Raw genomic sequence first — 21629 nt, 5'->3', positions numbered from 1 at the left:
TTATGGTACTAAACTATGGATATCTCCTTTCCAACAAAAAAAGAATTATCAAAATCGGTTCATAAACGAAGAAGTTATCTCCGAACATACATAAAATATATATATATATACGATCGAATTGAGTAACCTCCTCCTTTTTTTGAAGTCGGTTAAAAAATACATCCTATTTTTTATCATCCTTATTTTACTTTTACAAACAGAAATTTCAATTTTATTTATTTGTATAGATTATTCCACTGTTCGCCCACATGACTTAGGACGTTGGTAAGGATAAAGCTGTCGTCGACACATGTATTTAGTATAAATATGTACAATATATATTTGGGCCCCATATACGAGTATAGATGTGTTAGGTTTTTAATGTGAAATTTGCAAAATTCATCATTATAACTATTTCTGAAAGATGGCCAATTAGCAAATATATTAATCACGTGACCTACTGAGTTTAACCAAAAATAGTTTCACTGGATAGTAATTTATCATATTTTGGAGTATTCTTGATACATCAAATATAAATAGAAATTTAAAACACACTCATAAATGTAATTTGGATTTTATTTATTCGTATCTGTTGAAATTTCCAAGACGTAAACTAATTTTAAAAGGATGTCGTCATATTGTTTTCAAACATATACAATCATGGTTTTTATGAATCCAGAGCCAGTTTTTAGTTAGCAGCACCACATCCACATCCGGAACGGAAGGGTCCAGCAAGGCCATTTATTCCATAGCCGTAAGAACCGTAGCCCAAACCCTCGGCACCCCAGGCACCAATGCCGTAGCCGCGTGGGCCAGAGATGCCAGCGGGGGCGAGGTCCTCAGCCAATATGGCGACGGCTCCATTGCCGCAGCCGTAGTTTACAGCACCAGAACCGGCAGTTGGCAGAGCTCCTTCTAGAGCCACGGTTCCCAAGAACGGCAGAGCGCCGGTGACTGCAAGAGGTCCTTCAATGGCGTTTTCGGATAAAACGGATACTCCGGCTGGGTAAGCGGAAGCGCTTGATACAGCCAGACCTTCGCCATTGGAAGCAGCTAAGGCACGAGGTCCGTACGCTCCGTAAGGGCCAGTTCCTTCAAAAGCACCGTAAGCACCGAAACCGTCAATGGCGCCGTAAGCACCGCAAGCACCAAAACCATCGTTAGCTCCGTATAAACCAAGCCCACCCCTAGCTCCGAATGCTCCGTAAGAACCGGCCAGACCGTAAGGCGCAGCTAATCCAGCTCCCAGGCACGCACCAGCGCCGGACTGAAAAGAAAATGTTACGGCTTAAAACATTTTTAACCATTACAAAATATATAAAGTTTTAATATTATAATACATAAGCTTTTAGTAATTTCTTTACCTGGATCATGAGCGCCAGAGCGCAGACGGAAACTACAGCCTTGAACATGTTTACTGTTTAAGCACAAACTTGTACAATAGTTGAAAACGAAAAGGATCTACTATTTATACATAAGAACTTTATCAGAGTCGAGTGAGGAAAAATTAACTTCATCATAAATTGCGAAAGAAAACGTGACAATTCAATCGTTACACTTCATTATTCGTGTGCTAAATTATTCAATGAATTTCAGTACGATTAATTCACAACCAATTGTTTCTTACTGATTAACAGTTGCTTCAGAAATATTTCATGTAACTTAAACGCACATTACATAATTATCTGTCTAGAGTGCATTTATTTCAACTGTAAACGACTTATCCTTAAAATATTTGCAATAAGACCATCATAGCTAAATAATATTGCTCTCAAACGGTTTTGTATTCCTGCGGTGAATCAGATAGAGAGTCAGATCTTTGGGGAATGTGTTGTGTAGACGTCAGCAGGATACGGTATCTGCTTATCATCAGGCAGGCCGTTAGCTGCATCATATTGACTGCAGTAGTGGTCAAACTGAATTAAGACTTTAAGTAGGTAGAAGGATATATTTTGCTACAGCGATAGTTCTTAGCAATGTTTCTGGAGACCAAAATGCGGCGACGTTAAACTCAATAATTTCATAAAACTGTAACAGGTTTTTTCTGTACATGGAAGTTATTTTAATGTTTTTTTGTAAGGACTGTATTTAAATATATTTACAACAAAATCATATCCGGTGTTTTGGAAGAGCAGATGAAAGTCAAAATATATGTATACTCAAAAATATATGTATACACTGTATACGTACGGTTCATGTTAAGATGGCGTTCATACTTTATTTTTACAACTTTTTAAGAAAGATGACATTTGTGAACGAAGTCACGGGCAAAGCTAGTATGTCATAAGAATGCATATGCAGAACGCGGACGGGACGCACAATAGCTGTCAAAAGTATGACACATTTTGTTTAGAAACACGGCAAAACTACACAGAAACAAATGTATGCCAGTAAATAATCATAGTTTAAGATTCTCACGTTCAATTGCGCCATATCGTTGTACAAAATAAAACTGTAACAGTATAAAAGCCACAGGTTTCCTATTTCACGCATACTGTCTGACTTTCTCGTCGAACATACACACACCGATATGTCTACCTTCGCTTTCGTCCTTCTCTGCGTCCAGGCTTGCTTGGTCCAGGTAAGATGAGAAATATTTCTTTATATTTTCAAGTGCTTGCATTTTTTTTTATGATTTCCATCTAAAGGCTTGTTTTTGTTGTAGAATATATACAGTCAGTGCAATGGTGCTCTTGGCTGGGATGCCGGGTTAGCTGGACCCTACGGCTACGGTTTGAGAGATGGCATTGCTGGACCCTATGGCTTGGGTTTGAGAGACGGTATCGCTGGACCCTATGGCTTCGGATTGGGAGACGGTATTGCTGGACCCTATGGTTTCGGTTTGAGAGACGGTTTCATCGGGGAAGCTGCCTACGGAGGCTCCGGAGTCGGTGATGTGGCTGTAGCTGGTGAGATGGGCGTTGCTGGTACCACCCTGGTCGCTGGTCAGGTGCCGATCCTCGGTGCTGTAGGATTCGAAGGCATCGTTCCCGCCGCCGGAGCTGTGACCATCGCTGGCAGCTGCGGTTGCGGTTGCGGCGCTTACCGTTACTGAATATAAACTTTAACACTGGCAATTCAAAAATAAAATGATCAAGATGATAGAACGTATTTTTTTTTATTACCTGTAAATTTTCTTGTATATATATTTTTTTAATGTATGTACGGAGATAACTTCGTCATTTATGAACCGATTTTAATATTTTTTTTTTGTTGGAAAGAAAATATACCAAGTGTGGTACCATGATAACGAAACCAAGATCTGATAATAGAATCCCAGTTAAATCGAGGGAAACCCCCAAAAATCGCAGTGACGACTAGTGCGTTTGTTAATTTTTTTCGTCTACTTATCTTGTATTACTTGTCGATGTAATTGAAGTCGGTTTTTTTCGTTTGCGAGCAAACACAATTATAAGAGTATCCTATCATTACTGATATGTCATTTTCTGCAGTGCTAAGAAAAACGCTTAAATTGTTGAAAATTCTAGTTTTATGTACAATTGTTTGTCTATTTTAACATCCTTTTAAAATTTGAAAAGGAACTAAAAGTATGTCGGCATTCCTTTATTCTATCTATTATATATGTGAATGAAAATCGAGAGAAACTCAATAAAATAGGCCAAAGAAGAGAAGTCTGGAAGAGATCGCTGTATTAGCGATAAGGCCGCCTGTTGCAACTGATGCAAATTCTATTTTTATATACCATTTGTTAATACCTTGTTAAAACCAGCCTGTTAAAACCTTGTATTGGTGTGCGAAAATGTAAATAAATAATAAAAATAATAAAATAAGGCAACTGACGTAGGGCACAGCAGGAAATCAAATAATCCTGAAGACTTATGCAATAGCTACCAGTACATAAAACCCAATATCATCCAATAGTAATATCAATAGTAGTCCTGATAAGTATATCAGGACATTAAATTGTGGAACTGTTTGCCTTAACGAATAACGGAACATTATTATCTTATCTATTCATTTGGTTTAGTGAACTTCTGAGAGTCTCACTAGACATATTATTTCTTTTTTATTTATTTATTTAACACTTTATTGTACGCCAAACAAGTTAAATGTACAAAATAATATAAAATAATAATATGTACAAAAGGCGGCCTTATTGCTTAAGAGCAATCTCTTCCAGGCAACCTTAGGGCAAAGGAGATGATATATTGACGGTGTAGGTGTAGAGTATAATTTGATAAAAAAAAATAGGAAGCAACTCAATAAATAGACATACATACTTACATAGGTAGTTTGTTTACATACATACAAACACACACATACACACAGACACACACACATACACACACATACACACAAAAGTTCATACTAGATAACTAAGAAGTTTTTAAACAAGATTAATAGTGACAAAAGAAGATAATCATAAGACTGGAAACCTAAAGCAAAGGATTAAATCCCATCCATTTTAAGAAAGTGTAGTTTAACGGATTCCTTAAAAATAGGAAGAGATTGAGAACGTCTAATCGACACGGGCAAAGAATTCCAAAGTCGAGCAACTTGTACGGTGAAGGATTTGGTGTAAAAAGTAGAGGAATGAGAAGGAATTTCAAGAAGTAGATTGTTGTTCGACCGTAAACTACGTTCATGTAAATCATTTAGATATTTAAACCGCTCTTTTAGGTAAGATGGAGTTGCCGGATTCAACATAATGCAGTATAATAGCCTGAGAATGTGAGTATTCCTGCGAAGGCGAATTGGGAGCCACTTGAGTTTTTTGCGAAAATTATACCTTGTTCCTACAATAACAAATCCCTACATACGGCAACTCATTTCTGTGCCCCCTGTTATGAGTGATATAAATCAAGTCCCTTATTGGGATTTTGGTTGGCTAAAGCTATCCACCAAAAACTTGAAAAGGGAGAGCATCACGTTGTGAGAGGCATTCTTAGTTCGACCGCTAAATGATCGGTGCACATGCTATATAGATTTATTTATTTAAATTAAATAAAGGCGTCTTTCCCTGTGCCTACTTAAACATTTGAACCTAAACATGGTCTTTATTTTCAAATTTTTACGCGAATTTCACTTATCATAATGAAGCAACTTTTTCAAATTTATCGCGGTTTATTAGGTTTTTTACATACCCGACATTTCGGATACGTTACAGCGACCATCGTTACGGGAGGATGGCCTTTTATTATTAAACTTATTTTTTGCAAGTATTTTTCATCACTGTTCAGGTCACTTTAGGAACACAAAAGTTTGAAATAAAAAAGGGTGAAGTAAGCTCTATCCTATGATATCGAAAATGATAAGGAGTATATTATAAACTAAAGTGGTTTCTTTGTTTGAAGGCGGTAAATCTACTGGGTCAGCTAACTGGAATAATCAATTACACATTTTACCAAATTAGAAGGTTTGAAAGGTATATATACCTTTATATAGGAAATGAATATAGGCAATGGTATACTTCATAATTTGCGCCAAAAATGAATCAGTAAGTGTAAACATCGATTCCCAGAATAAAATGTAAAAAAATTCAGAAAAAATGAACTGGGATTCATATTATTATAATAAGTGAAAAATGGTGTGAGAAACCTGATCATATTTGCAAACCGTAATCACGTGAAAGCTGATTTGAAAATGTTCAGATTGACAAACAACAGTACATTAAATAATACAATAAATTTAAAAAACATATACTACAATATTGGTGAGCCCTAGCCAGAATGAGACAACATATTATCTATACTATGAATTTTATTTGATTTGTTAAGTCATTTCAAATTAATGCCATCAGATTTTACCAAAATAGACAACGTTTCATCACGCAGTCTAAAGCCAGTCTTTAGATTAATGCGCCACATCCACAGCCGCCACGGAAGGGTCCAGCAAGGCCATTGATTCCATAGCCATAAGGACCGTAGCCGAAACCTTCAGCACCCCGGGCACCGATGCCGTAGCCGAGTGGACCAGCGATGCCAGCGGGGGCGAGGTCCTCAGCCAATATGGCGACGGCTCCATTGCCACAGCCGTAGTTGATTGCACCAGAACCGGCAGTTGGCACAGCTCCTTCTAGAGCCACGGTTCCCAAGAACGGCAGAGCACCGGTGACTGCGAGAGGCCCTTCAATGGCGTTTTCGGATAACACGGAAACTCCAGCTGGGTAGGTGGAAGCACTTGATACAGCCAAACCTACGCCATTGGAAGCAGCTAAGGCACGAGGTCCGTACGCTCCGTAAGGGCCAATTCCTTCAAAAGCACCGTAAGCACCGAAACCGTCAATGGCGCCGTAGGCACCGCAAGCACCAAAACCGTCGTTAGCTCCGTATAAACCAAGTCCATCCGAAGCTCCAAATGCTCCGTAAGAACCGGCCAGACCGTAAGGCGCAGCTAATCCAGCTCCAAGGCACGCACCAGCGCCGGACTGAAAAAAGAAATGTTACGGCTTAAATCATAATAAATATGTAAAAAGTTTTAATATTGATTAATACCATATAGAATTATAATACCACATAGGCTTTTATCTATTTCTTTACCTGGATCATGAGCGCCAGGGCGCAAACAGAAACAACAGCCTTGAACATGTTTACTGTTTGAGAACAAACTTAACAGTGATTTGAAAAAGAAAAGAATGTACTATTTATAGTCATAAATCATTATCAGCGTAAAATGAAGAAAATTTAAGCTTTACGTAAGTTGTAAAACAAAACGTGATATTTCCGTCGTTGATGCTAAGTTACCTAAATACAATATTATTCAATGAAATTCAGTTCGATTATGTTACTGACCTATTTTATCTTATCTCGCAATCTAAATTTTTAATGTGGTTTTTTTTGGGAAAATTCTTGACGATAGTTCTAAGAAGAACTAGTGAGTAGCATATCATCTTTGTTACCACTCTAGTAAAGACCTTATAAATCTAATACTATATGAGTATGTATTTATCGTACAAAAATAGTTTACTTTTTTTTATAAAGAAGGAGTAAATCAGAGCAGAACGATTAGAAATGTATTCCGTTGTGTACTTTGATTTTCGTAGAAAAACACAAAACTCATTAAAAAAAATGTTAGCCGTGTTTATGTAATTGAGAAAATATAATGATAAACACGTATTCTATTTGCAACATACCAAACTAAATAAAGTTCAAGCTATAAAAGCATGAATTCCCAACATCACAGACATTGTCTGATCTTCTCGTCGAACAAGCACTCCAGTATGTCTACCTTCGCTTTCCTCCTCCTCTGCGTCCAGGCTTGCTTGGTCCAGGTAAGTTGTGAAATATTTCCTTATATTTTCAACTGTTTGCAAATTGTATATTGTTCTTGTGATTTCCATCTAAAGTGCTTGTTTTTGTTGTAGAATGTTTACAGCCAGTGCCTTGGTACTTTAGGCTGGGAAGCTGGTATTGCTGGGCCCTACGGCTACGGTTTGAGAGAAGGCTGTGCTGGATCCTACGGCTATGGTTTGAGAGACGGATTCATTGGAGATGGACTCGGTATTAGAGACGGCCTTGCTGGACCTTTTGGCATCGGCTTGAGAGACGGTTTTATCGGTGAAGCTGCCTACGGAGGCTCTGGAGTCGGTGACGTGGCTGTTGCTGGTGAGATGGGCGTTGCTGGTAACACCGTGGTCGCTGGTCAGGTGCCAATCCTCGGTGCTGTAGGATTCGAAGGCATAGTTCCCGCCGCCGGAGCTGTGACCATTGCTGGCAGCTGCGGTTGTGGTTGCGGCGCTTACCATTACTGAATATAAACTCTAACACTGGCGATTCAAAAATAAAACTTTCAAGATGATACAACTTTTTTTTTTCTAAAACCTTAAAATTTTCCTGTTTTATATTCATAGTAAGTTCAGCATTTTTAATTTAGTCTTTGACAAACAATGTATCTAAACATTGAATGATTGGCTGTTTTAACTAACAATTACGAAAAGTTATTATCTCTATACATAAAAATGAATGTTGCTTAGCGTATAACTCAAGAATGGCTCGACCAATTTAGCTAATTTATTTTATTTGCATGTTCCTTAGAAAAAAGAATTTAGCCACCCCCTCTCTTCTCGTGGATGTCGTAAGGTGTCGAATAAATCGCAGAAATCTATAATTCAATTGAACCTACTTGGATATTCCTTTTCTTCTTTCTTTGTTGTGTGGTTACGGCATTAAGAATATAACCACCCCCTCTCTTCCTGTGGTGGTCGTAAGAGGCGGCTAAGGGATAACACAGTTCCAGTACCAGCTTGGAACTTGAAAAGCCGACCGATGGCGGGATAACCATCCAACTACTGGCTTTGAAATACACAGGCCGAAGACAGGCAGCAACGTCCTAAGTGCGACAAAGCCAGCTCTACGGTCACCAATCCGCCTGCCCAGCGTGGTGACTATGGACAAAACACATGAGTTCACGCCATTTTTAGCGTGAGCTTGTGGAGGCCTATGTACAGCAGTGGACTCTAAGAAAAATGATTAAATGTAGAAAAAAATTTAACGGAAAAAATATATCGTTAAAAATTCTAATTACATGCATAGCTGTATGTCTATTTTATCACCCTTTAAACATTCAAAAAGGTACTAAAAGTATGTTGGCACCTTTTACTCTCTTTCAATTAGAAATGGATTGTCTATGTAGATGAAAATCTAAAAAAACTCAATAAAATTAAGCAACTGAGGTAGGGCACAGCAAGAAATATCCAGCTCAAAATCTGGAGTAGCCCGACTTAGTAAATACCTTGACTTTACAGAAGATCACAGTTGTTTTTTTTTTTTTTAATATCACTAGGTAGGCAAACAAGCGTGCGGCTCACCTGATGGTAAGCGATTACCGTAGCTTATAGACGCCTGCAACACCAGAAGCATCGCAAGCCCCAATCCCCCCAGGAGCTCTGGTCACCTTACTCACCAACAGAAACACAATACTGCTTGAAAACAGTATTATTTTGCTGTAATCTTCTGTAAGGTCGAGGTATTACCTCAGTCGGGCTGCTCCATATTTTGAGCAGGAAATTCCTGCTGTGCCCTACCTCAGTTAATAATACTGTTTTCAAGCTGAGTTGTGTTTCTGTGGTAAGCAAGATGACCAGAGCTCCTGGAGAAGTTTGGGGGTAAGGTCAGCAAAGTGCTTGCGATGCGTCTGGTGTTGCAGGTTACCGTTAGAATTATTATAATTATTCGCTTACCATCAGGTGAGTCGTACGCTTCTTTGCCAACCTAGTTGTATTAAAGGCCAATGTATACGTATTATTTTTTTACCCGGACGGAACGGGACGTAAAACGAACAGGAAAATAATTGTGTTGCTCGCAAACGAAAAAAAACCGACTTCAATTACATCGACAAGTAACACAACGTAGATCGACGAAAAAATAGTCAAGCAACTACGCGTTATCAAAGATTACTCAATAAGTAGTTATCAGATCTCGATAAAATTTATATGTGACCACATGATAAACATTAGCTTTCGATTAAATTAAAAATTATCAAAATCGGTATACCCAGTAAAAAGTTATTGCGAAGATCCTGGTTTCCTTATCATGGTACCAAACTAGGGATATCCCCTTTCCAACAAAAAAAGAATTATCAAAATCGGTACATACAGTAGAAAGTTATGCGGTATAATATAACGTAGGTCGACGAAAAAAGCGTCAAGTAAAAACGCATTATTAGATATAACTCGAAAAGTAGTTGTTAGATCTCAAATAAATTTAAATGGGACCAATTGACACACACCACCTTTCGAGTGAAACAAAATTTGTCGAAATCGGTTCACCCGGTCAAAACTTCTGATGTAACATACAAAAAAAAAAAATTCAATCGAATTGAGAACCTCCTCCTTTTTTGGAAGTCGGTTAAAAATATATCGTTGGCGTCCCGTCCCGTTCGCGATTCCGCTGCGTATGCACAGTCGCTCCGTTAGCTCGGGAGAACTAAAATAGGGAAGCACGTGCATTTATCTACTGTTATTGACTTACTACTGAAATGATGATAATGACGATGATGAGTGACTTATTGTCACAGTGTGTATGCATTAAAAATCCCCGTTAGTGTTTACTATCCACGCTCCGTCCCCGTCCTTTCCACGTTCTAATGCCGTCCCGTGAAAGTTACGTATGCAGCGGCCTTACTGAAAAACTACAAAATTAGTATCTGCTGTCGCGCGTTAAAAAAATGTAATAAACAAATGTAAATGTAATTAAATTAAAAGAGCATAGAATAAGAGAATATTAATTCTTTCTTAAAGCGACGAACAAAATCACAGAGAGGTAAATATATATTTAAAAAAAGTAAGCGATCAAATTGGATTGGAAAACAAAATTAAATTAGACTTATGTAGAAAGTTATTTAATACAAAGAAACACAATTTTAAGCTTGATACAGATTTGAATGAACAAACAACTTTATCTTCCTTTTATGGATTAAACGAACGAGTTTAACACAACCCGAAATTATTTTAAATCTAAAGTTTGGACCGAAATACATTTTTGTTAATCTAATATTAATTTAAACTACACTGGTGGTTCGAATTATTTCTGACACGTGGGTGGAGGTTAACTATGGTCACTTATCATAGAGATCTCCGTGACTCGTAGCTCCGCAGAAACTCTCTGGATGATCACCTGCCAGTCTCTCGATTTCAATAGTCCAAACTCCATGACTCCATGTCCATCACGAGGTCAGCCAGGGTTAAAAAATGTTGCTCAGTTCTTTATCGTAGATGTTGGGGTCCTAGCAGCCAAGTCACAAAATCCCGCCACATAGTGTCACCGGCAACAACGGCACCGCACGTGTCCGCAACGCCAAGGAAATCAAAATCGCATCCTGAACCTGACCGAGGCTGAAGACCAAGGAAAGGAAGGAGCCGCACAGCACCAGCGCTTATATAGTACTGAGCCTAATCTACACTGCTAACCCCACCAACTACTGCTTACGTAGCCCTACATCACACGAGACAAGCTAATAGTGAAACGCCTAGCAATGATTCGACGAAACGAATTAATTGTTAAGAGAATGAAAAGAATAAAAATATACGTCACACTGCTTTATTTTGCTATCAATGACAATTTTTCAGAATTTCGGTTAAAACTCAAATTTCTGCCTATACGCTGTTGCTGTAACCTACATAGCCCTTTCCTGCAGTATTGCATGCTATTTAATTAAATTAGCTCTCTTAATGTGGGGTTACATTTCGGAGATGCTTCAGAATTCAATAATCCTCAAGTCTTATGATAAAGCTACCAGTACATAAAACCCAATATATTCGGTCAGCCTTTCACTTATCAGGACATTCAATTGTGGAACAGTTTACCTTTATGAATAGCGGAACGTTATTTTTATAAAACCTTTCTATACACCACATTTTTAGTTTTATTTTCAGGCTGCAGTATAAATCGATGGCTCCTAAGTATACTGAGTCAACTCTACTTCTAATAACTTTATTTTTTTGTTACATAGGTAGATAGGAAATGAAGTAAATGTTATTAATATCTTAAAAAAATTAAATAGTCAAAAGTTTTTAGTTGACTCAGTATACTTAGGAGCCTTCGAAATAACCTATCAAGCGAACTTATGGCTGCTGAATATATTTCATACAAATTATTAACCCCAATTATACCCCCTTCGTGGTGGAATATCTCAAAATTCGTTTTTGGCGGACGTCTACTAACTATAATCTACCTCCCTACCAAATTTCATCTTTGTCGATCTTGGATGGAGGGACCATCCAGAGGTATTTGAGTTCTCGTGATGAGTGAGTCAGTGACCTTTCTCTTTTATATAGATTACGATGTATATAGATTAGAGATTTGTATATAGATTACGATGTATTATTTGGACACTTCCTCACCATATATAAAGCATACATTTTAAATTTCAAGTCTCTTACCTTAATAACATAGGACTTTCATACAAACTTCCAACCCCCGTTTTACCCCTTTAGGGGTCAAGTTTTGTAAAACCCGTTCTCAACGAATGTCTACGCCCTCTAAGGAACCTATCTGCAAAATTTCAAGTTTCTAGCTGTTATAGTTTTGAACACCTTCTCACTATCTATAGAGCATATATTTTAAATTTCAAGTCTCTTACTTCAAAAACATAGGACTTTCATACAAACTTCCAACCCCCGTTTTATCCCCTTAAGGGTTGAATTTCGTAAAATCTGTTCTTAGCGAATGTCTACGACCTATAAGGAGCCTATCTGCCAAATTTCAAGTTTTTAGGTGTTATAGTTTCGCAGATTTCGTGATGAGTGAGTCAACCTACCATACCCCGTTTTAACCCCAAACGGGAGTTGATTTCTAAAGATAAATTATTTGGACACCTTTTCAACATGTATAGACCATACATTTTAAATTTTAAGTCTCTTACTTCTGAAACATAGGACTTTCATACAAACTTCCAACCCCCGTTTTACCCCCTTAGGGGTCGAGTTTCGTAAAACTCATTCTTAGCGGTAGCTTGCACCCTATAAGAAGCCTACCTGCTAAATTTCAAGTTTGTAGGTGTTATAGTTTCGGAGATTTCGTGATCAGTGAGACAACCTACGATCCCCCGTTTTAACCCCAAAAAGGAGTTGATTTCTAAAAATACATTATTCGGACACCTTTCTACCATCTATAGAGCTTACATTTTAAATTTCAATTATCTTACTTCAAAAACATAGGACTTTCATACAAACTTCCAACCCCCGTTTAACCCCCTTAGGGGTCGAGTTTCGTAAAATCCGTTCTTAGCGGATGCCTACGTCTTATAAGGAGCCTACCTGCCAAATTTCAAGTTTGTATGTGTTATAGTTTCGGAGATTTCGTGATGAGTGAGTGACCTTTCGCTTTTATATATATTATAGATATTATAGATTATAGATTATAAATATAAATATTCATTTGATTTAATGAATTTTAATGGTGCCAGAAGAGCACGGATGACCGGGATGAGCGACTTACGGCACATTGCTCAAAGTGCACGTTACACATCGCGTATCCGTACCCACGGATGATCGGCATGGCTTTTACCTCATCATCAAGTTGATTTCATTGCGAAAAGAATGCAAAGGAACGTTGTTTTCTCTTTTGACGTGTTCGGATAGTGACCATAGTGAAGACTGACAGAAGTTACCTGTTCAGGTCACTTTAAGAACATAAAAGTTTGACATAAAACCGGGTAAAAGTAAGCTGTATCCTGTGACATTTAAAATTATAAGAGTATATACTAAAGTGGTTTCATTGTTTCAAGGCGTGAATCTACTGGGTCAGCTAACTGGAATAATCAAATTACACATTTTACCAATCTAGAAGGTTTGAAAGGTATACATACCTTTATATAGGAAATGATTATAGGCAATGGTACACTTCACAATTTGCGCCAAAAATGAATCAGTAAGTGTAAACATTGATTCCCAGAATAAAATTAAAAAAAAATGCAGAAAAAATTAACTGGGATTCATATTATTATAATAAGTGAAAAATGGTGTGATATCATATTTGCAAACAGTAATCACGTGAAAGCTGATTTGAAAATGCTTAGATTAACAAACAACAGTACACTAAATAATATAATAAATTTAAAAAACATATACTACAATATTGGTGAGCCCTAGCCAGAATGAGACAACATATTATCTATACTATGAATTTTATTTGATTTGTTAAGTCATTTCAAATTAATGCCATCAGATTTTACCAAAATAGACAACCTTTCATCACGCAGTCTAAAGCCAGTCTTTAGATTAATGCGCCACATCCACAGCCGCCACGGAAGGGTCCAGCAAGGCCATTGATTCCGTTGCCATAAGGACCGTAGCCGAAACCTTCCGCACCCCGGGCACCGATGCCGTAGCCGAGTGGACCAGCGATGCCAGCGGGGGCGAGGTCCTCAGCCAATATGGCGACGGCTCCATTGCCACAGCCGTAGTTGACAGCACCAGAACCGGCAGTTGGCACAGCTCCTTCTAGAGCCACGGTTCCCAAGAACGGCAGAGCGCCGGTGACTGCGAGAGGCCCTTCAATGGCGTTTTCGGATAACACGGATACTCCAGCTGGGTAGGTGGAAGCACTTGATACAGCTAGACCTTCGCCATTGGAAGCAGCTAAGGCACGAGGTCCGTACGCTCCGTAAGGGCCAATTCCTTCAAAAGCACCGTAAGCACCGAAACCGTCAATGGCGCCGTAAGCACCGCAAGCACCAAAACCGTCGTTAGCTCCGTATAAACCAAGTCCATCCGAAGCTCTAAATGCTCCGTAAGAACCGGCCAGACCGTAAGGCGCAGCTAATCCAGCTCCAAGGCACGCACCAGCGCCGGACTGAAAAAAGAAATGTTACGGCTTAAATCATAATAAATATGTAAAAAGTTTTAATATTGATTAATACCACATAGAATTATAATACCACATAGGCTTTTATCTATTTCTTTACCTGGATCATGAGCGCCAGGGCGCAAACAGAAACAACAGCCTTGAACATGTTTACTGTTTGAGAACAAACTTAACAGTGATTTGAAAAAGAAAAGAATGTACTATTTATAGTCATAAATCATTATCAGCGTAAATTGAAGAAAACTTAAGCTTTACGTAAGTTGTAAAACAAAACGTGATGTTTCCGTCGTTGATGATAAGTTACCCAAATACAATATTATTCAATGAAATTCAGTACGATTATGTTACTGACCTATTTTACCTTATCTCGCAATCTAAATTTTTAATGTGTTCTTTTAGGAAAATTCTTGACGACAGTTCTAATAAGAACTAGTGAGCAGCATATCGTCTTTGTTACCACTCTAGTAAAGACCTTATAAATCTACAACTATATGAGTATGTATTTATCGTACAAAAATAGTTTTCTTTTTTTTTATATAAAGAAGGAGTAAATCAGAGCAGAACGATTAGGAATGTATTCCGTTGTGCAACTTGATTTTCGTAGAACAACACAAAAGTCATTAAAAAAAAATGTTAGCCGTGTTTATGTAATTGAGAAAATATAATGATAAACACGTATTCTATTTGCAACATATCAAACTGAATAAAGTTCAAGCTATAAAAGCATGAATTCCCAACATCACAGACATTGTCTGACCTTCTCGTCGAACAAGTACTCCAGTATGTCTACCTTCGCTTTCCTCCTCCTCTGCGTCCAGGCTTGCTTGGTCCAGGTAAGATGAGAAATATTTCCTTATATTTTCAACTGTTTGCAAATTGTATATTGTTCTTGTGATTTCCATCTAAAGTGCTTGTTTTTGTTGTAGAATGTTTACAGCCAGTGCCTTGGTACTTTAGGCTGGGAAGCTGGTATTGCTGGACCCTACGGTTATGGTTTGAGAGACGGAATCGTTGGAGACTACGGTCTCGGTATTAGAGATGGCCTTGCTGGACCTTTCGGCATCGGATTCAGAGACGGTTTTATCGGTGAAGCTGCCTACGGAGGCTCCGGAGTCGGTGACGTGGCTGTCGCTGGTGAGATGGGCGTTGCTGGTACCACCCTGGTCGCTGGTCAGGTGCCGATCCTCGGTGCCGTAGGATTCGAAGGCATCGTTCCCGCCGCCGGAGCTGTGACCATCGCTGGCAGCTGCGGTTGTGGTTGCGGCGCTTTCCGTTACTGAACAAAAATTCTATAAGCAATACTGTAAAAATGAAATCAAATAAATGATATTGCACTATTTTGGTTTCTATTTGAACGAATAATTTTACTGAACTCCCAAGTTACATCGAACTTGTACTTAAAAATCGTACTAATATTTTTCTTAAAATTTTTCATTATACTTTACACATTAGCTTTAGATATGATAACAAAGAACGCCGCGTTGGCGCAACGGTCACAGCCATGGATTGTACCTGTTGCGCTAGCGGTTGCGGGTTCGATCCGCGCACATGACAAACATTTGTATTGGCCATACAGGCATTTGCCTTGGTCTGGGTGTTTGTGCAGTCCTTGTGGGTCTCCCCACCGTGCATCGGAGAGCACGCTAAGCCGGTCCCAGTTGTTATCATGTACACCTGATAATGATCGTTACTCATAGTAGGGAATAAATCTGCCAACCCGTATTGGAGTAGCGTAGTGGATTAAGCTCAGATCCTTCTCCTACATGGGGAAAGAGGCCTATGCCCAGTAGTGAGATATTACAGGCTGAAGCGTTATGTTTACAAATATGTTTAAAAAGCAAAACTTTTAGTAATTATAGCTTTAAATCTTAAATAACTGGACAATGTTGTTCGTTTATGTCACGTATGCTTTTGTTATTTTATAACTTTACTAGCTGAACCCTGCGCGCGTTGCTACGTTTTTTTGGTTGTACCAATTCAGAAACCTTTATGGGCTCATGCACAACACTTTATTGAAGATCATGACATCAGCAAATGCATAGTTTACGATTCTATAAAGGATATACAGACAGACATTCATTTTTATATTATATATAGATATTATCACTCACATATCTCACTGGGCGATAACTAGTTTTACTAAATGAATCAAATTATTTTTAAATAAAACAACAAAATTGATACTTGCACAGCAAATTTGATATTTCGTATAGGTAGAGTAAATATTTGTATCATCATCATCATCATTTCAGCCTATCGCAGTCAACTGCTGGACATAGGTCTCCTTATTGTCGAACTTGTGTTCGCGCCATAGACTGCGTGAACTTATATGTGTTGCCCATAGGCACCACGCTGGGCAGGCGGGTTGGTGACCGCAGGGCTGGCTTTGTCGCACTGAAGACGCTGCTGCCCGTCTTCGACCTGTGTATTTCAAAGCCAGCAGTATAAAGATACGTATTATGTGAGAGAAAAACACAACTTAGCATATGACAAAATTAAAAACAAAAGAAAGAAAAAAGTGGGCATAAAATTGTCACTAGATTTTTTTCAGTTTATTTACAATGGCATAGGCCTCTTTCTCCATGGAAGAAGGGTGTCGGAGCTTAACCCACCACACTGCTTCACTGTGGGCTGGCGCCGCTGGCGGGTATGTTCGCTACAGGTATCTTTATAAAAACTACAATGAAAGCTTAGCGTTCCTTTTAAGACACGTTGGAGAGATCTACTCAGGATTCAAACAACTAATTATAGCTTGTAGCTTCAGCCAGTAATATCCCACTGCTAGGCATAGGCCTCTTCCTCCATATAGGAGAAGGATCAGAGCTCAATAAACCACGCTGCTCCAATGCGGATTTGTGGAAATATTATTTATTAATTCGGCCTTAATTGCTCTCATTGACCACACGAGACCCCTACAATCATCGAAAAGTTGCAATTTGGACAGAGAAAATTTTGCAAATTGTCACTAAAATTCTCTCCAAATGATATGTGCCGAGCAATCAAATGACTCAAACCGGTTGAGTTTAGTCAAATGCAATTCAACTTTATCAACCAACTTCCAAAAAAGGAGGAGGTTCTCAATTCAATTGTGTTTTTTTTTAATGTATGAACGCTCAGAACTTTTTTCAATGGGTGTACCAATTTTAATGATCCTTATTTTATACAAAAATTGGTGCTTGCTTGTCGCGTGGTCCATTTAAATTTGATTGAAATTTTATTAATACTTTTTGAGTAATCTTTGATGACGCGTATTTAATTGACTACGCAATCGAAGTCAGTTTTTTTTTCGTTTGCGAGAAAACACAATTGTACATTATCTTTACTAATATTATACTGCTGAAAAGTTTATTTGTTTGTTTGAACGCGCTAATCTCAGGAACTACTAGTCCGATTCGAAAAATTCTTTCAGCGTTAGATAGTCCATTTATCGAGGAAGGCTAAAGGCTATATATCATCACGCTAATATCAATATAAGCGGACCACCAATGAAGAATGTTTCAAAATCAGTTTGTTTTTCCTTTTGAGAGCTTCCGCTGCGTGCGCTGCAATTTCGCAAAAATCATGTATGACAGAATTGTGTTGTTCCTATTCCACGTGGACAAAGTCGCAGGCAGAAGTTTACCATATATTTTATTAAACAAAGAATTGAAATTTAAAACATACGTATAAAAGCAATATCAATTTTATTTGATTATAGGAGTTGAAATTTGACAAAGGAAACCAGATTATTATAAAAACACTATCAGATGATTTATTTTTATTTTTTAGTTTGGGTCACAAAATCGAAAGACAGTTTTTAGATTAATGCGCCACATCCACAGCCGCCACGGAAGGGTCCAGCAAGGCCATTGATTCCATAGCCATAAGGACCGTAGCCGAAACCTTCAGCACCCCGGGCACCGATGCCGTAGCCGAGTGGACCAGCGATGCCAGCGGGGGCGAGGTCTTCAGCCAATATGGCGACGGCTCCATTGCCACAGCCGTAGTTGACAGCACCAGCACCGGCAGTTGGTAGAGCTCCTTCTAGAGCCACGGTTCCCAAGAACGGCAGAGCGCCGGCGACTGCAAGAGGTCCTTCAATGGCGTTTTCGGATAAGACGGATACTCCAGCTGGGTAGGTGGAAGCGCTTGATACAGCCAGACCTGCGCCATTGGAAGCAGCTAAAGCTCTAGGCCCATAAGCACCAAAACCATCGATGGCGCCGTAAGCACCGTAAGCACCAAAACCATCGATGGCGCCGTAAGCACCGTAAGCACCAAAACCGTCGTTAGCTCCGTATAAACCAAGTCCATCGCAAGCTCCAATTGCTCCGTAAGAACCGGCCAGACCGTAAGGCGCAGCTAATCCAGCTCCAAGGCACGCACCAGCGCTGGACTGAAAAAAAAAATCGTTATAGTTCAAAAATCTATAGATAGTAGTAGTTAGCATTAAACCAAAATGTAAAATATAGAGTTATAATAATGTGCTTTGTCAGTTTTTTGCCATTTCGTTTACCTGGATCATGAGCGCCAGAGCGCAGACGGAAACGATAGCCTTGAACATGTTTACTGTTTGAGAACAAACTAGACAGTAATTCAAAACGTTAAGCATCTGCTATTTATACCTAAAAGCTGCATTAGCCTCATGTATAAGTAATTAACTTAATCATAAATTAGGAAAGAGTACGTGACATTTCTGACATTTAATTCTATGTTATCCAAGTACTAAAATATTCAATGAAATGTTAAAAATTGTTTTAAAAAAATTTGTCCTTTGCATGTAACATTCTTTTGACGTGACAACGTCTAATAAATCGATGAACGCCGGCTGCATGAACGAAAAAGGATGTGACTCGTTGTCCCGTTACGCTCATTGTACGCTTGCGCCGCGTCTACCTCTCTCCACTCATTGGCCTATGCGTCCGAGGAGATGTTTACTATGACGTAGTTACCTTAAACTATCGTCTCTAAACCAACTTTACAGACAACCATTTTTTTTTTAATTTTACCGTCGACTTCCGACTTGTTTACTATTCCTTTAAATAGGTCTATAAATTAAAATATAAGAATATGCACTATGATGCATTATATATACACAATGCATAATAAATGCCATAATGCATTTTTTTTTAAAGTTAAATAGAGTAGAGTAGTAGAGAAAGTTAAATAGATTAGAATATTTACGGGAATATGCGTATCTAAAATGTACCTTTCTTAACAAAAAAGTACAAAATATCGAATTAAGCGTTAATGAATTATTTGCTTTTTTTATGTCACTAGGTCGGCATACAAGCGTACGGCTCACCTGATGGTAAGCGATTACCGTAGCTTATAGACACCTGCAACACCAGAAGCATCGCAAGCGCGTTGCCGACCCAATCCCCAATCCCCTAGGAGCTCTGGTCACCTTACTCACCAACAGGAACACAATACTGCTTGAAAACGGTATTATTTTGCTGTGATTTTCTGTAAGGTCGAGGTCCTACCCCAGTCGGGCTGCTCCATATTTTGAGCAGGAAATTCCTGCTGTGTCCTACCTCAGTTAAAATTTGGTATAAAAATTACTCAGTGTCTTATTATAGTATAGCATGAACCCATATCACTGCTAATTTCATTTTATTTGATTGAACACACACAGAAACACTTCTGCTTACAACTTTTCATTAAAATATATCTCATGTTCGTATAAAGGTAAAGATCTTGAGAAATATAACGCTGTTTTAAGAAAATTGTATACCAACTCGTATTGCAGTGTAGTTAATTGTACACCATCAGCGTAGGAGGTAGGCCTTTGTTGTGTAACATATGTAGACTACAATCAAAGGTGTGTGGTAGGAAAGATTAATGAAATACGAAGGATCATACAATAGAAGAAAGTAACGTTGGGGGATGTAGTGTAATACACTACTGAGGGGGTAACGTTAATTTTAGGTCTGGTGGGAGCAAGCTCAGAACAGACGAAGGAAGTATAATAAAACACGAATATCAGAAGGAAACGTATTCTGTGTATTTGTCATTGAGAAAATGTAAAGATAAGCACGTATAATACTTGCGACATATCGAACTTAATAAAGTTTAAGTCGTATAAAAGCATCAGCACCCACTTTGACAAATATTGTCTGACCTTTTCGTCGAGCACACACCAACATGTCTACCTTCGCTTTCCTCCTCCTCTGCATCCAAGTCTGCTTGGTCCAGGTAAGATGAGAATCTTATATTTTTTTTTGTACATTTTTTTCCATATGAATAATATTTCTTTATTTTTATTTTCTTTGGTGCATTTCCATGATTGAAAAAACGTGTCATTGCTTCTAAAACACTATTTTCTTTTAATTTGTTTGTATTATTTTTGTGTAATACCAGCGTGGATCAAACTCGCACCTACGACTCACCGTGTCACTATCTTCTTGTTTTAGAATGTTTACAGTCAGTGCAATGGTGCTCTTGGCTGGGATGCCGGGTTAGCTGGACCCTACGGCTACGGTTTGAGAGACGGTATTGCTGGACCCTATGGCTTTGGATTGGGAGACGGTATTGCTGGACCTTATGGTTTCGGTTTGAGAGACGGTTTCATTGGTGAAGCTGCCTACGGAGGCTCCGGAGTCGGTGATGTGGCTGTCGCTGGTGAGATGGGCGTTGCTGGTACCACCCTGGTCGCTGGTCAGGTGCCGATCCTCGGTGCTGTAGGATTCGAAGGCATTGTTCCAGCTGCTGGAGCTGTGACCATTACTGGCAGATGCGGATGCGGCTGCCACAATGGTATTTATTAAGAAAAGATCCAGATAATAAAGCGACTTTTGACCAAGAAAGATACTGAAGAGATCAATTAGATGCTTCAGAAATGAAATAAAATCAATCTATATTATTTTTTTGGTGTTTTTGTTGATCTGTTTTATTTCTCAGGTTGAAAGTAGATCTCAATAGTAGTATAAATTCGATTATTTGTAAAAGATAAGTTATGGTAAAAGTAGAATTCACTCCTTATATAATATTTTTTTTAAAGTCTTAACATGCCTCTACTTTAATAATATATTTACACAATACAGTTGGGCTGACAATGCGCTTATTGATTAAAGAAAATAATGATAAGCCTTACTCGGCTCCAAGCAGTAGACACGCTACCAGAAACACATAATTATAATAAAAGCACAAATGCCCAGACCACGACAAACACCTGTATAACCTGTGCAAACGCTACATGTAGTTGCTATGGCCAATGCTCAAACCTGCAGTCAAAGTTATTGAAACAAGAAATGAAAATGAAAATTTTAAAATAAAATAATTTATGGATACAATTAGTGAAAGCTGTTGGTTCATCTTATATGTGTACGAACTAGCTGAACGGGTGAACGTTATGCCACCGTATCAGATAACTTCATTCGTTTTTTTTTTGTAAATACGTAAATT

General features: G+C 38.5%; 8 protein-coding genes across 8 annotated transcripts; 4 read left to right on the top strand and 4 right to left on the bottom strand.

The window, feature by feature from the left end:
* Positions 1–537: 537 nt before the first annotated feature.
* Positions 538–1422, bottom strand: LOC123667996 (chorion class B protein PC10-like). The gene is made up of 2 exons (XM_045601820.1): positions 1344–1422; positions 538–1246 (listed from the first exon to the last, which is right to left on the bottom strand). The coding sequence occupies exons 1-2, from the start codon at positions 1389–1391 to the stop codon at positions 668–670; spliced, it is 627 nt and encodes a 208-aa protein (XP_045457776.1). The 5' UTR covers positions 1392–1422; the 3' UTR covers positions 538–667.
* Positions 1423–2474: 1052 nt separating this feature from the next.
* LOC123667970 (chorion class A protein Ld2/Ld41-like) lies at positions 2475–3083 on the top strand. The gene is made up of 2 exons (XM_045601797.1): positions 2475–2560; positions 2645–3083. The coding sequence occupies exons 1-2, from the start codon at positions 2510–2512 to the stop codon at positions 3032–3034; spliced, it is 441 nt and encodes a 146-aa protein (XP_045457753.1). The 5' UTR covers positions 2475–2509; the 3' UTR covers positions 3035–3083.
* A 2599-nt stretch (positions 3084–5682) lies between these two features.
* On the bottom strand, positions 5683–6130 carry LOC123667704 (chorion class B protein M3A5-like; the record flags this gene model as incomplete). Its single annotated transcript, XM_045601545.1, has 1 exon — positions 5683–6130. A coding segment is annotated over one exon (342 nt), but the record flags the coding sequence as incomplete, so codon positions are not given.
* A 998-nt stretch (positions 6131–7128) lies between these two features.
* On the top strand, positions 7129–7739 carry LOC123667974 (chorion class CA protein ERA.1-like). The gene is made up of 2 exons (XM_045601800.1): positions 7129–7210; positions 7304–7739. Exons 1-2 carry the CDS (start codon positions 7160–7162, stop codon positions 7688–7690), a joined length of 438 nt encoding a protein of 145 aa, XP_045457756.1. The 5' UTR covers positions 7129–7159; the 3' UTR covers positions 7691–7739.
* Positions 7740–13652: 5913 nt separating this feature from the next.
* On the bottom strand, positions 13653–14149 carry LOC123667703 (chorion class B protein M3A5-like). The gene is made up of 2 exons (XM_045601544.1): positions 14038–14149; positions 13653–13918 (listed from the first exon to the last, which is right to left on the bottom strand). The coding sequence occupies exons 1-2, from the start codon at positions 14147–14149 to the stop codon at positions 13653–13655; spliced, it is 378 nt and encodes a 125-aa protein (XP_045457500.1).
* Positions 14150–14994: 845 nt separating this feature from the next.
* LOC123667985 (chorion class A protein Ld3/Ld29-like) lies at positions 14995–15580 on the top strand. Its single transcript, XM_045601809.1, has 2 exons — positions 14995–15076; positions 15170–15580. The coding sequence occupies exons 1-2, from the start codon at positions 15026–15028 to the stop codon at positions 15521–15523; spliced, it is 405 nt and encodes a 134-aa protein (XP_045457765.1). The 5' UTR covers positions 14995–15025; the 3' UTR covers positions 15524–15580.
* A 2329-nt stretch (positions 15581–17909) lies between these two features.
* On the bottom strand, positions 17910–18546 carry LOC123667702 (chorion class B protein M3A5-like; the record flags this gene model as incomplete). The annotated part of the gene is made up of 1 exon (XM_045601543.1): positions 17910–18546. A coding segment is annotated over one exon (507 nt), but the record flags the coding sequence as incomplete, so codon positions are not given.
* Positions 18547–20330: 1784 nt separating this feature from the next.
* LOC123667997 (chorion class A protein Ld2/Ld41-like) lies at positions 20331–21087 on the top strand. Its single transcript, XM_045601821.1, has 2 exons — positions 20331–20420; positions 20639–21087. The coding sequence occupies exons 1-2, from the start codon at positions 20370–20372 to the stop codon at positions 20990–20992; spliced, it is 405 nt and encodes a 134-aa protein (XP_045457777.1). The 5' UTR covers positions 20331–20369; the 3' UTR covers positions 20993–21087.
* The last annotated feature ends 542 nt before the right edge of the window (positions 21088–21629 follow it).

Source organism: Melitaea cinxia, chromosome 29 (genome assembly GCF_905220565.1).
Source record: "Melitaea cinxia chromosome 29, ilMelCinx1.1, whole genome shotgun sequence".
Lineage (NCBI taxonomy): Eukaryota > Metazoa > Arthropoda > Insecta > Lepidoptera > Nymphalidae > Melitaea > Melitaea cinxia.
Note: the sequence above shows the minus strand (reverse complement) of the source record. Positions and strands in the feature narration are given on the sequence as shown.